A 15,229-nucleotide genomic window follows, 5' to 3' on the forward strand; every position below is an offset into this window, starting at 1 on the left:
AGTTCAGACTCTGTTCTGATAACCACTAACCATTGCTAGAGGTCACTGGGCTCTGAACTGTCTTTAAAATTTTTTTCCCCAGTTCTTTTTTTTCTTCCACTAGAAAACAAGCATTTCTTATTTCTGGTATTTAGAAGAGTCTTTTTTTGTTTCCTTACTCAGAGGTATTAATGCTGCTGTTCCCTTCTTACTCCTTGGAGAATGACTGTTGGTCTCTTCGTGTGTCAGTATAACTAGTACAAAAATTAATTTATGGAATATTTTATGATATACTAAATATAATCACTTTGTTCTTGCTTATAAAACTTAGGAATGCCACACTGACTTTTGCCATAACTGCCTATCTATCCACATGCATGTTTACTCAAAAAATATTTGTGGGGCATCTGCTATGTGCCCATACAGCTTTGCTCCAGGCATCAGGACACTAAGGAAGGAGGGAAGGGAGGCCAAGAGTCCAATGTCTGGGTTGGAATTCCTGCTCTGCCACTGCTGGGTAATTCGTTGATCTCGTTAAAGTTTACATTCTTTCTCTGTAAAATGTGGGGATCACACTGCTACTTCCCCTGAAGACTGCTGGGAGGACTGAAAGAATCAGTTACATGTTCACTGCCATGCTTGTCACAGTTAGTATGCAGTGAAAGTCTTCTCTTTCTCTTTTTTTTTTTTTTTTTTTTTTTTTTTTGAGGATAAATTGTTGAATTATTAGATTCTGTCCTTCCTCAAGGAACTGACTGAAAATCAGGCTCACTCCCTAGTAAGGAGGCATCCCGCTCATTCATGGGGAGGGTGCTTGGAGAGAGGAAGAGGAGTCCTAATGAGAAGTGAGCCTGATGGGTGAAGGTCCAGGCTAAGTGGAGAGTGAGAGAAAAGGCGGAGGGGAGCTTAGTCCATAGTTGTGTGTATGTGTGTGTGTGTGTGTGTGTGTGTGTGTTAGTCACTCAGTTGTGTCCGACTCTTTGCGGCCCCATGGACTGTAGCCTGCTAGGCTCCCCTGTCCATGGGATTTTCCAGGCAAGAATATTGGAGTGGGTTGCCATGCCCTCCTCCAGGGGATCTTCCCAACCCAGGGATCGAACCTGGGTCTCTCGCATTGCAGACAGACTCTTTGCCATCTGAGCCATCAGGGAAGATTTAGTTCATAGATGAGAGCAGCGCAGTTCCAACATTAGGGACATAGTGTCAAGTGCTAACAGAGAGCAGTTTCTTAGGACCTGCCAGACTGTGGTCAAGGTGGGGAGGGAGGGAGGCAGTGGAAACTGACGGGAGGGGCACGTGAGGACCAGATCTCATGGGCCATGTGTTCCAAGCTTAGGACCTTAGACTTTACCCTGAGGACAGTAGGAATCTGGAGCCTGTCTGGAACATCAGCACTGGTCCCCCTTCCAAGGTTATTCACCCAGTTGTGTCAGACTCTTCAACACCCCATGGATTGCAGCACACCAGGCCTCCCTGGTGTCCCTCACCATCTCCCGAGTTGGCCCAAGTTCATGTCCTTTGCATGCAACCATCTCATCTTCTGACGCCCTCTTCTTCTCCTGCCCTCAGTCTTTCCCAGCATCAGGGTCTTCGCATCAGGTGGCCAAAGGAGTGGAGCTTCAGCTTCAGCATCAGTCCTTCCTTCAGGGTTTATTTCCTTTAGGATTGACTGGTTTGATCTCCTTGCTGTCCAAGACAGCAAGGGTTCCAAGAAAGTACTTAACTAATTTTTTAATGAATAAATGAAATTGCATAGAGATATTTGTTTCAGCACATTAAAAAAAGAAAGTTTTCATACTTGTACCTACAATGAATTATATTCTCATTCACAGGACATAGTGACAGTCATCCACGTGCCCCTCCAACCCCTCTTTTATTTGATATTTCTTGTCTTCTCATTCCTTATCCCATACTTTTCCTGTTTTAAGACACCCATTTCTTATGTGTTTGATATATAGCCTTAAATGTGCATGTATCCTTCTAAAAGATAGGTTGTTTTATGTATTTTTAATTTACCAGTTTTTTTTTCTGCTCTAAATCTTTTCCTCCTTCTTTTTTTCCCCTCTTGATATAAAGTATCCACGTTGCCATGTGTACATTAGTTCACTATGTATACCTCTAGTTCATTGCTTGGCTCAGTGGGTAAAGAATCCGCTTGCAGTGCAGGAGACTCAGGTTTGGTCCCTGGGTCAGGAAGATCTCCTGGAGGAGGGCATAGCAACCCACTCCAGTATTCTTGCCTGGAGAATCCCATGGATAGAGGAGCCTGGGGGACTATAGTCTAAGGGGTCGCACGACTGAAGTGACTGAGCACACACTCCCACTGCATAGTCCATATATAGTATACATTATAGCATTGTTTAGAATAACAGTTTGAAATAACCTAAATATTGCAGGTTAACGAATGGGTGAGTAACCATGGTACATTAGCAGTGTGAAATAGCCTGTCTCCAATGACGGTTCTGGATGCCATGGGAAAAGTGTTTATGGCAATGTTAAGGGAGAAGAGCAGACAAAATAGTCTTTGCACTGTGAAAACAACCACGTAAAAACACATATTCAAACAGTCAGTGGCTGGAAGGGATCAGAGAAAGATGAAAATAGCTCTAGAGCAATACCCACCCCTCTGCTGCCTGCCCCAGAGCTGGCCTCTGGGTGCCCCTCCTCTACCAGAAAGGCTTCCTCTCTGCCAGGTGTGTCCTGCAGTCACCTTCAGTTGCATTTGTCTGCCCTGGTGGGAAATAGGATTGAAACAGAGAATCTTTTCGGAAGGCGAGATGATCTAGTGCTGCAGCATTTAACTATCTTCAAGATTAAACAAGAAACGTTAAGTGCCTTAAGAGTTATGCATATTACTCTTTCATTTGTGCAAAATAAGAGTAAGACACAGGAACTTGTTTGTGAATGGGAAAATTCTGGAAGAACAGATACGAGACGGTTAACAGGGGAGGGGGATTAGGGATCTAGGGTAGCAGGGTGTCAAACTTAAAAGTATGAGGCACACACTTGGTACCTTTTCTAAAACCGTGTACGATTAAAATTTTGAGAAGTTTAAATACGTAAATATCATGACTCTGACTTTGTAAACATCGCTTTTTAAAAGTCTTGACTTTTAACTCGTTACAGATCAACGTCTTCCAAAACAACCAATGTACACTTGGGGCCTCAAACTGTGCCCCTCTTTGGAGTAATGAGGACTAAACCCAACTTGAGGTCTGCTTTGCATGCATTCTGTCATGAATCACTGAGCACACCAGATTCTGGCATTAATTCCAACGCAGAATGCAAGCGCTATCCAGAAACGTTGACGAGGAACAGCAGCGTGAGGATTCGGGTGTGACGGTTCTTGTCCTCAGGATGGATTTGCGCCAGGCTCTGCGTCCTGCCAGGTGTGCGCGCGTTCGCCAGCCTTCTGGGGCGGCGAGCGTCAAGCCTCCGGGCCCCCCACGGCCCAGGGACCCGGCCTCGCCGCGATCTCCCCGGCGCCGCGCCCCCGCCGCGCGCGCGGAAGGCCGCAGGGAACGCGGACCCGGAGCCCCGGGGCCCAGGCGACCCCGCCCCCGGGCCGCGTCACGGGGCGCCGCGGGTGAGCAGCTCCCATTGGCCGAGCCGCGGAGGGGGTAGAGGCCGCGACCCTTCCCCGCCGGCGGGCGACGAGCCAGGGGGCCGGCAGCCTGGGCCCGGCGCTCAATTTAAACTCTGAAATCCGGGCCGCTGGCGGACTCCGGAAACGAAACGACGCTCGCCCGGCCGGCCGCGCGCCCCGGGCCCCGCCGCATTCCCGGAATCGACGCCTTTCCCGCCATTTGCCACCCGCCTCTCGCCGAGCCCGCGCTCCGAGGGCTGAGGCCCGCGGCTGCCGGGAGCGGACGAGCGGCATGGCGCGCGGCGCGGACGGCGGGGACGGCGCTCGCGTCTGGCAGCACGTGTTCCTGCTCCCAGGTAACCACGCCGGCCCCGGGGCGGCGGCGCGCGCGCGCGGCCCGACCTCCTGCCCTGGGCGGCCCGGCCCGAGAGCGCGCTGGGCGGGTTCTCGGTGACGGGGCGCGCCCCCTCTGGCCCGCGGTCCCCCGCGCGCGCACCCTGACTGTTCCGAGTCAGCGCCGAGCCTAGGGGCCGCCGACCCCAGCCCTGCGCGCCCCGCGGCCGCGCGTGGGGGACCCGTGTGTGACCCGGAACACGTGGCTCCTCATCTTGGTCACAGTGCCCTCCGTTGCGCTTTTTGTTTTTTTTAAACCTGAGCCGGAAGCGCAGAAGCACACCGAGTGGATTTTCCCGGTTCGGGTTCTTTGTGGATCGGGTGGCCTGGAGGGGGCGGCGTGGTTTCAGGACCTGGGGGCCAGCGGCGAGGCCTGGGGGTGTCTGCTCTTGGGGTGTAATTTGGTATCTTCTAGTTGGCAGTTGGCTTAGCGTCTGAGCCCTACTGGATCGAAACCTAGAATCCGATAGGTCCGCATTGACCTGAAGGCTGTGCTTCCTTAACACTTTCCCTGCGCTGGCACAGGCCTTGATTTGTGAGGCTGCATGGTGGCGGGGGTTAGGACAAGGGTGATTCGGAGAGATTCAGGCAGGTAGCTAAGGGCTGGAGCCAGCCTTGTCAGCTTCCCCAGGATGGTGACCACATCCAGGCCTGCAGGGGCTAGGGATAATGGACATCAGTTGCCACCTATGATGTCATGAAGGGGCAGAATAAATGGAGTTTGGGACCAGGGAGTGCAAGCTAGAAAGTTTTGGCCTTTTAATAGAAGGATACATTGAATTGGTGGCATAATTGAATATAGGAAAACCTATTGTTCTCTGTATCTACTTTTGAGATGTAGCTCAGCAAATGCAGTATTTTTGCAGTAAATGATACTCTGATGTCAGATGTAGTTGCCCAGTAATTTAGATTTTTATGTGTGCTTAGTTACTCAGCGGTGTCTGACTCTCTGATCCCTTGGACTATAGCCTGCTAGGCTCCTCTGTCCATGGGGTTTTTCAGGCAAGAATACTAGAGTGGTAGTCATTTCCTTCTCCAGGGGATCTTCCTGACCCAGGGATGAAACCTAACTCTCTTATCTCTCCTACATTGGAGGCTGATTCTTTACCCTCTGAGCCATCAGGGAAGATTTTTATGATGGATATTGAAAATTATTACAGGATAATCTGTCAAGGATATTTTGTATGTGTTTAACTTTTCTTCTCTTTGTAAAGAATTATAATATACATATTGTTGTCCCTTTATAAAGAAATATAAATATTGTTGTTATTTAATCACTTAGTCATGGCCGGTCCGACTCTTTGTGACCCCATGAACTGTAGCCAGGCTCCTCTGTCCATGGGATTTCCCAGGCGAGAACACTGGAGTGGTTTGCCATTTCTTCCTCCAGGGGATCTTCCGGATCCAGACCCAGATCATACCTGCCTCTCCTGCACTGGCAGGCAGATTCTTTACTGCTGAGCCACCTGGGAAGCCCATATACGTGTAGTAAAGTGTAGAAGTTTTAAGTGTGCAAGTCAGTGAACTTTTCATATGTATACACCCCTGTCACCAGTCCACACGTCAAGACCTTGAACTTATCCTGTGAGCTCCTCTTGCCTGTTCTAGATGGCCTCAGTAACCTCTCTGCTGAACTCTGTCACCAGATATTTGTTCTGCCTGTTTGGTCAAACATGTGATTCTTTATCCCTTGCATCTTTCACTCAGCATTATATCTGGGAGGCTCATCTGTAGTCTGTAACTGTGTTCAGCTTTGTTGGTTCATTTGTATGCATGTTGGTTCATGTATGTATGCTGTGTCTATTTATTGTATGCATAGTCATATTATTTTTTTCCACTACTGAGGATGGATATTTGGATTATTTTTTCCTGGTTGTAACTATTACGAGTTACACTTCTAAAAACACTTTTATGAGGCTTTAAGTAGCTGGACGTGGTCATTTCTCTGTGGTGCCAACCCAGGAGTGGAATTGCTGGCCCTGGATATTGTGTGTTTAGCTTTGGTAGATACTACTCAACAGTTTTCCAAAGTGGTTGTACCGATTTATTCCCCCAGCTGTGTGAGCGTTCCCGTTGCTCCACATCTTCACTGGAGATGTTTGTAGTTTGTGTAAGGCAAATTAATGAAGGGCTACCCGATACATGCTTTACAGTAGAAAATTTCTCTTCTCACTGTTACTATGTTATCTCAATGAGATTTTAATGGTGGGAACTCTAATCATTAAGAGTGCATAAAAATAATTCAGATACACATAATGGCTGAGAATAATTTGAGTTTCTTGTTCTATTTAATCAGTATTGAAATTTTCATTCTTAAAGTATGTTTGTATCCTCATAGTATTAAACACAAAATCTTTAAGGTAATTAAATATTGATTGCATCCCTGAAATTTGTAGGTTCAATATGTCTTCATTTGGACCACAAGAAGAATTTCAGTCCAGTTTTTGTTCAAAGCTGGGATGTACTGTGACCTTCGAACTCATTGGAGGAGACTAAGCCAGCTGTTAAGAAACTGTTGAACAGTGTGGTCAGGCAGGCTGGCTCTGTAACACTTGGAACTTGAGCTTCTAGTGCCTGTAATTCTTCTAACGGCCTTTACTGCCACCTGCAGGCTCTGGGAGTTTACAGATGCCGGTGGTTTGATAGTTACGTCTGTGCAACTGTACTTCTCAAACTTGGGGGCCTCAGTCACCTGGGGAACTGAGCCCCGGAGAGTCTGTAACTCAGTAGGTCTGGGGACAGAAGGCACATTTCTAACAAGTTACCCAGTGATGCCGATGCTGCTGGTCAGAGGTTCCACTAAGAATCACTGCAGTAGGCCAGACCTAGGGAGCTGGATTGGGAGATAGAAACAGCCAGCCTCAGGTTTAGCTGTCTTTATCTTTATGGTGGGTCAGAATTTCCACAGTCATGGGAGTATATGTAAGTACAGCGTATGAGGCCCATCTTCACAGACTTGTTTTTTTTCCCAGTAGATGGAAAGTCCGCCCCAGTAAGTTATGCATTTGAGTAGAGGAGAACCATACCCTACCACATTGGTTTTTGGTCGCTAAGTCATGTTTGACTCTTTGTGACCCCATGGACTAAAGCCTGCCAGGCTCCTCTGTCCATAGGGTTTTCCAGGCAAGAATACTGGAGCGGATTGCCTTTCCCTTCTCCAGGGGACTTTTCTGACCCAGGGATCAAACCCATGGCTCCTACCGCATCTCCTGCATTTCAGGTGGATTCTTTACCGCCGAGTCAGCGGGGAAGCCCATACCCTGCCATCTGGCTGTATTATATCTTAAAGGATACAGTAAGAGACATATTAAAAAGTACTAGTTAGATCTCTGTGCTGCTAGTTTTCAGTTTGTCTGAGAAGTCCAATATCCCAGAAAAACAAGAGCTGAAACTTGGAAGGGATACTTGCGAGGTAGTCAGACGTGGGGCCTTGATTTTTTATAGGCCAGTGGAGACAGAACGGCCTCCCGTTTCAGCAAGGTAAGCATTTCTTGCAGTTTGGGTTGGTCTTCAACATTTCTCCCACACGGCCTGGAACACTGGCTGGTTTGCACTTTTAGTTGCTATAAGAAACTGTGAACATCTCTAGTTTTTAGAATAAGGTAGAAGTTTCCATCTCTCTTTGCTGCCCTAAAAGTAAATGTTTTAAGTTATATTTTTAATATTTTTCTCTACTCCAAGTTTTGTATGCTTGTGAGTCCTAATAAGCTGGAGTGGATGCCAGCAGGACGGATTCACCGAATGCAGGAGGGAGGACTGGGTGGACTGCTCCTATGGCTGAACTCTGTTATTTAGCCATCCCCAAGGAAACATGAAAGGGTTGGGAAAACCTAACGTTACATGAGGGAAAAAGAAAGGACAAAAATGATCTCAGGGTCCACTTACGCTGAAATCATGCCTTAGTCAGCCACTGCCTGATTGGAGAGTCTCCAGGTCAAACTAGGGCTTCCCTGGTAGTTCAGACGGTGAAGAATCTGCCTGTAATGCTGAAGACCTGGGTTTGATCTTTGGGCCAGGGAGATCCCCTGGAGAAGGGAATGGCAACCCACTCCAGTATTCTTCCCTGGAAAATCTTATGGACAGAGGAGCCTAGCAGGCTACAGTCCATGAGGTTATAGAGTCAGACATGACTGAGCAACTAACACTTTCACTTTCAGGTCAGACTGGACTTTAGATCACATCTTCAGTTGGAGACAAATTTTGCAATAAAGTCATTTCCCTTTACTCTATGAAAGTACACATTTTAAAGTATTTTAGGTATTTGGTATTTCCCCCCCACAGATCGCATTAGCAATGCCAGCTTTTGGAGGGTAGAGGACGAAGTGCTGTCTGGGAGATTATTCCAGGCCTGCCTTAGACATTCCAAGTACAGAAACAACCCTTATGTTTGAGATGCCATGTTAATCACACATACTAATATCAGATTTGTCTCTCCAGAAGAAACACAAAAATAGATTTGTATGACTGCAAGCTTTAGAGCTATATTCTAATTAATGGATTTAAAAAAATTAAATTTAAAAGGAAAAATGAATTTCCTATTTAATAATGGAGAAAATTTATATTAATATTATGTTTGATTGGGACTCATAGTTTTTTTTAAATAGGCCCACAAGAAACACCTCTTGTTTGAAAAGTAGAAGTTTAATGTGGCAAAGAAAGAATTACTATAGACCCAAATGACTTTTCAATGACCCTAAAAAAAATAAAACTTTTTTCCTCTTTTTACCTAAAGGCATATGGTTAGCCTCAGAAGAATGTAGGCAGGTTATTTTGTTCTTTGTCAACACCGTTTGCTTGTATGTATGTCTGTGCTTAGAATTACACCTTGTGGGCTGAGAGCTTCTCTACTTCCAGAAGAGCTTGATCGCCTGGGGGAAACCTGCGTTAAGTTGGCCAGAGACAGGGAACCTGGCAGATTCACGTGCTGATTTTCGACACCTCCGAACCATTCAGCTCAGCTTCCTGGAAGATGTGTCATTTACGGAATAGTGAGGCCGATGGCCATGAGGGAGTCTCTGAGTTTTCCAGCAGGGTGTGTTTAACATTTTCCACACAAATCCTCAATCTGGCTTTGTCTTTATGAAACGTTTTTGGAGGGAACCTGGCTGACCTTTCTCAGATGACCGCTCACTGGACACGCTCCCCTTGCTCTCTTAGCACGTTCTGGAGTGAATGGACTCAATCAGTTGCCAGTCAGTAGAATCCGGCGGTTTCCAGAGCTTGATCCGGTCCTGCTAGCAATTGTTCCAAAAGGCCTGGGATGTTTGTAAGTCAGGACTCAAGACTCCCACATATTTATCCTCCAGGGTAGAAAAGAATTCATAAAAGGAAAGTAAGACATGCTCATGATTTTTTTTTTTTCACTTGAATAGCAGAATAGGGACTGCTTGGTTTCCCCCCATGCTCTGAGCGCTAACCATGATGTTTTAAGAAACAAACAGCTCATCAACGTTCTTGAAAGCCTGGCTATAATAAAAACACACCTAAAAGTAGATATATACTATTTATGAGCTCTGTGTCCTTGGAAAAACTGCTCGTTGTAAAGCCTCCATTTCCTGATCTCTGCAGTGGGGAGAATAGTACTGGTCTCACGGGGTTGTTGTCTGTTGGTTTGAATTAAATGTCAGCCCCCTCTTGCACCCCAAGCTTTTAGTCCCCAGACCGGGGATAGAGGAGGCATGCAGTCACTGAACGTTTGCGGAAAGAACAAATGTCTTTCATTCTGTTTCTCCCCACGGCCTTTGTCTTTGCTCATACTGTCCTTTTTCTTCCCTTTCCACTTCCATTCAAATTCTACCCGTTCTTCAAGGCTTGGTTCACCTGTGTTTTCCCTGAAGCTAAGCCATCTGTATGTATCACAAAGTGAATTCCAGTGTTCTTTTTTCTATCTCTGCCTTGATTTCACTGTTTACTCTTACTATCTCTTTACTGGATTCCTCAGTGAGATACTTGGCACTGTTTTGGAGTTACACAGCTTCTGTTTCTTTGAGTGCCCAGGATTTGTGCCTGCCTGGACCCCTGCGCACTCTTTTTCACCTTCGTTGCTTGGCAAAGAAATGTGTAAGAAATCTTCTCTCTTTAACCCAGTGCAAATGTCACCTCCTCCAGGAAGCCTGCCTTCTTGGGCCTCTCCTACTGTTAGTGTGCAACTTAATAGTACCTCTGCCACCACCTACGTATCTCATCGTGGTTATTCAGTTCATTATAATTTATACATGAGTACGTGTTGGATGGCCAGTGCGTGCCTGTAGCTGGGGAGGAGCCAGGCACTTTCTCCCAGTGGCCCCGTTAGTTCCTCAGCTGTAGGCTCGCCTCTGAAGGCACACGGGCCACTAGACCTTTCCAGCCTTTTTGTTCTGAGGTCCTTTATATGTACTTTTAAAATACTTTTAAAAGGAAGGGCCCTTCTGTTCTAGATGTGACTGTTTGCTGAAGTGGAGTGAGCCCTCTGGTGACAGGTTCTGACCCGCTCTGAGCCCGTTTTCTACCTCCTGAGCCTGCGAGGATCTGGGCCCCTGAAGGCTCTCCAGCCAGTGTCGATCCCCCTGTGAGCGCTGAGGTCCCCGCAGCTTTCGACAGGGCTCTCTGCCGTCTCCAGCTGCTCACTTAACCTTGGTTTTGGCCATTTAACTCTTCAGTTAACACATTGTTCTCCAGTGTTTTTTTTTCAATAACATTTTTAAGTTAGGATGGTACATAGCAAGTGTAGAAATTTTAGTAATGTAGAAAAATATACAGAAAAAAAGGGATGTGTCCATCATCCAGCCACTCAAAAATAACAATTTTAAGAATATTTTTTCAAACCTTTTTGTGTTGTTGGTGTCATAGAATAAATCCCAGTAGTAGTAATTTTTTTCCCCTCATTTTTCTATTCCCGCTTTTATTTCACTGTTTACTCTTATTTGTTAGAACAGTGACTGAAACACTCCGGGACATTGAGGTTACACAAGAGTACTGTGTGGCTCTGTGTACTATACTTCTACATGGAATTAGAGAAAGCTGGTAGACTGATTTAATGCAGAGCTGTGTGTGTGTACCGCGTCACTTCAGTCGTGTCCGACTCTTTGCGACCCTGTGGACTGTAGCCCACCAGGCTCCTCTGTCCATGGGATTCTCCAGGAAAGAATACTGGAGTGGGTTGCCATTCTCTTCTCCACAGCATCTTCTAGGGGGCCAAAATTTTTTTCTCCTTGTTTTGAGAAAGGTGGAGACTCGGTGACATGAATAAGCTGACATGAAAGAGAATCTGTGGGTCCTACTTTGAGCATTGAAGAGGCTTATGACGAGTTTATTTATACTGTAAGAAATCAACCAAAAAAGAACTGTTGCTTCGCAGGGTAGGCAATACATATTAGGAATGGATTGTCTTTACAAGTGGACAAAGACAGAAAATTCAGTCAGATGCCAGAAAGGTGAAGATAAATTCATAGAACGTACGGCCAGGCTAGGATGTTTGGAAGCTGTTTGAGCTTGAATTTTTGAAGACAAGTGTGGTTTCCTGCAAACGACCCTGGTGTGTTTGCCGTAGTAGGATGCTTGTTTGAATGGACCATGGGTCTACCTTAGTCTGGAAATTGCTCTTTGTTTAGTGTGGGACCAACGCATCCTGATGGTGTGTTAGAAAATCTGACTTATGCGTCTTCAGGACTTCCTTAGCAAGGCCACATGTGCTTGGCAAGGGCCGGCTGTGTGGGGCGGGGTGGTGGGGTGGTGGAGAGCTCCGAGACCTCGGGAACAGGGCGTCCCAACACCAGGAGGTCCAGGGTGTCTGCCTCTCTCAGCATTCACTTCATCTTCTTAAACCAACTTCGTCCAGTCCGTATAAAACAGGCTGCATACACCCTGCACCCAAACCTCAAACCTCCCAGTGTCCGCTGGGAGAAGCTGCCCCCTTCTCTTAGTTGTCTGTCTTCAAGACGACCTCCTGACCGGTTCCCTGTGACTGCTTGTAACCCAGCCTCCACCCCCATGAGTTGTAACTGAGGAGCTGTGAGCTCCACGAGCAGCGCAGGTGGGAGAGGAGGACCACAGGGGGTGCTGAGGGTGTTCCCCTTTGTCCGGAAGAAGGAAAAAGTGCAGGGCGGATGGCCCAAGAGCCAGCCCCTGCCTTCACTCAGCAGCGAGACCCAGCTCCAGCCAGGAGCCTCAGCCGCATGTGCCCGGCCTGCCCTGGTCATCGGCGGTCTTTGAATGGCGTAGAGATGCAGCAGTGCCCGCGTGCTCGGTCGCTTTCGTCGTGTCTCACTCTCCTTGCTTTCCCCAGGTTTATATCATTTTTAGGAAACCCATCTCCTAGGCCCATATCTTCCTTCTCTTACACCATTGTAATGCACACTGGTGTATGTTATTGTATTTGACCCTCACAGCAACCATGGGAAGTAGTCCACAGAGGTTTTCCCTATTTTAAAAACTTCAAGAAGTCAAATAATCCGCCCAGCACTCAACAGGAGTTAAGGGGCAGAGACCGCCAGCTCTCCCAAGTCCTCCAGGCCCCCGCCCTCTGTGCAAGGCCGCTCTGCCTGCCGCTGATGGGCCTCGCCTGCATGGGGGCGGTGGGAGGGCCAGGCTGAGTGCCCTCCGTTGTCAGTGTGATGGCCGGGAGCCAGACTCAGCTCCTCTCCATGAACCAGCGCTGTGACTGGACATCCCAGTCAGGTCTATCCTTTCTGCCTCTCTAGGATTCTCCTGCGTCCCACGTGTTTCAAGGCCTCGGCTCCGTCTCCTCGTGGTGCTGACCTCTGCGGCTTTGAGTGGCTCCAAACCTGGAGTTCTGCATCGGTGTCTTGAGTGCACAAGCCATTCCTAGAAATATGGCCACTGATAGGTCAGCCTTAAAAGAAAGGAGATTTTTGTTCCCTATGGTCTTGGCACAGGAGGTCTTGGCACTTTTCTTTTTTCTTCAAAACTTCAAAATGAAAAGATATTCTTAGAAGAACCCGTTACTGGGAAATTGTTTCCCTAGTCTATGCCGCTCCAGCTTTTCTTGGTTTGCCTCCTGTAGTGTTTGAGCAAGCCGAGAGCTTCAAAGCCGGGAAAACGACCCCGATCTCTGTGATAGTAATGCTGACATCTTGGGAAGGGAAGGCGTATAGTTGTTACTGAAATTAGCATTCCTGGAAGCGGGCAAGTGGCTTGAAAATTGGGCTGATTTGTCTTGCATGCCTTGTACTGGTGTCCTAGCAAAGCCTTCCCGAGGAGATACCTCTGGCTATCAGGCAGAAGGAACCAGCGGCTCTGAGTGTATTCTGATGGCTGGAGTCTAAAGAAAACAAACTGGGACCTATTCTAGAGTGCAGCATTACATGAGCATGAGAGTGATGATCTTTTTTTTTTTTCCCCTGCTGGATCTTCTTAAGAAACCTGGATAGCCTTGATATGGTATCTAAAAATAAAATGAGTGGTGCTTTGATGTCTGTTCCTCCTTCTCCATGTAACAGTGGGAGTATGTTTCTCAGCACTTATCTGCAATGTGCCAAAAATCAGACAGGGTCAGGAACAAATGCGCATGGCTTCCAAGTCCTGAGAACACTTGGCAAAAAGGGGGCTCTTCTCTTTTCCCCTGTTTCGTGTCTTTGAACGGTATGAAGAAACTTGTCTTAACCAAGAGAGGGATAAGAAAAAGCTGCCAGGTTTAAAAACTAGTTTATAAATATCTGCAGATGAAAAATAATGTTCCATTTTGGCCTGTGTAATACTTTACAAGTAACCTTTCAAAATTGCTGAATGATTTTATTACAGATTAAATATTTAGAGAGGAACATAGTAATGTAACTGAAAAATACCTTGATTTAATACATTGAATTATTTAATATTTTCTATTTACTGTTATCTACTGAATTTGCTTTCAAATGTCAGTTACCTCTTGTAAATATTGAACTTTGTTTTCTTCCTAATGAACATGTTTTGTCATGTACTGTTCTTTTCTTACCCTCTAAAATCACTATCTACACATATTCATTAAAAATTACTGAATGGTTAAATCTGTGCATTGATTATGTGCTGTACACTAATATTTAAAATGTCATAGATGATTGGGGGCAGGGCTGTATACAGCTGTGCATAGGATATTGTAATAAGAAGATCAGTTTCTTTTTTTTTGGTCAAACTTCACTTAACTGTTTTTATCACCAGATGTTTCTTGTATCCCACAGTAGATTTCTCTCATTCTTCTTTTATATGTTTTTTGATACTATCTTTTTCTCTTTCTCCTTTTCCTTAGCTCCCCCTCCTTCTTCTTCCTTTTGCTTCATCCCTGGCATTGTTGGGTACAGGCTGGCTTGGAGTGAGGGCAGCTGATTCAGCAGGAAGACTCTGAGGAGGATAGGATAGGGATTTGAGGTGTTGGTGTCACAGGAGAGCAGTTATACCAAGATAATTATTGTCCATCTCTTTTCCTGAGTTAATAAGGATGGGTCTTCAGATTAAGAGTTTCTCTAAAGCATCGTAGTTTAAAAATTTTGTTGCCTGATTTAAATATTGGCTCTCTGTATAGCTGAATTGCTCTGTGACCTTGGACAGGTTGCTTAAGTTCAGTCAAATTTTTCATCTAAAATATTGGAAGTTAAAATGATACCTACCTCATGGAGGTATTATGGATATGTATATGTGCATGCTCAGTCGCTTCAGTCGTGTCTGACTCTTTGTGACCCTATGGATTGTAGTTCTCCAGGCAAGAATACTGGAGTGGGTTGCCATGCCTTCCTCCAAGGGATCTTCCTGACCCAGGGATTGAACCCGCATCTTCTGCAGCTTCTGCATTGCAGGCAGATTCTTTACTGCTGAGCCACCAGGAAAGCCCATGTTTATGTGTGTGTGTGTGTGTATATAAAGGATGTTTTTTGGTATAAATTCTGCATACAAATGAGCTATGATTTGTTATTTTACATTCACTGTACACAGTTGTCTCTGTGTCACTGTATGTTTTCTTTAAAGTTCACATGTCGGGAGGGTAGCAATCAGAGTTCCATTTTTGCTGAGGTGTTTAGATCTGGATGGTAAACAGATGGAAGGTTTGCTGGTAGAGTTAATGGTGACCAGGGAGACATAAAATTGGATCTTTACAGAGAAGGCAGAGACCATAAGGAAACTATGTGGAATTGGTTAGACATAAGAAACTCAAGTGGCAGGGCTTGAGATAATGGAGAAGTTTAAGATATTATTGAATCTGAAGTGGCACAAAAGGCTCAGTACCTGCTTCTGATTTGTCTGAATTTTTTCTGTTTTTGTGAGAACAGTTTTAGCCAGCATGGCTTATTATGTCATCTCTTATGT

At 46.0% G+C, this 15,229-nt stretch overlaps 1 protein-coding gene across 3 annotated transcripts in view; it reads left to right on the plus strand.

The window, feature by feature from the left end:
• The first annotated feature begins 3,595 nt into the window (after positions 1–3,595).
• The window catches only part of RNASEH2B (ribonuclease H2 subunit B), a 59,901-nt gene continuing 48,267 nt past the window's right edge, over positions 3,596–15,229 (plus strand). The window contains exon 1 of one of the 3 annotated variants that reach the window (XM_065902156.1): positions 3,596–3,921. In XM_065902156.1, coding sequence (XP_065758228.1) covers positions 3,858–3,921 — 64 coding nt within the window. In that variant the 5' untranslated portion in view covers positions 3,596–3,857. Of the gene's footprint in view, positions 3,922–4,153; positions 4,258–15,229 lie in introns of those variants that run through there. The other 2 variants (XM_065902153.1, XM_065902155.1) reach the window with 2 other exon arrangements.

This window comes from Muntiacus reevesi, chromosome 11 (assembly GCF_963930625.1).
Source record: "Muntiacus reevesi chromosome 11, mMunRee1.1, whole genome shotgun sequence".
Taxonomy (NCBI): Eukaryota; Metazoa; Chordata; class Mammalia; order Artiodactyla; family Cervidae; genus Muntiacus; species Muntiacus reevesi.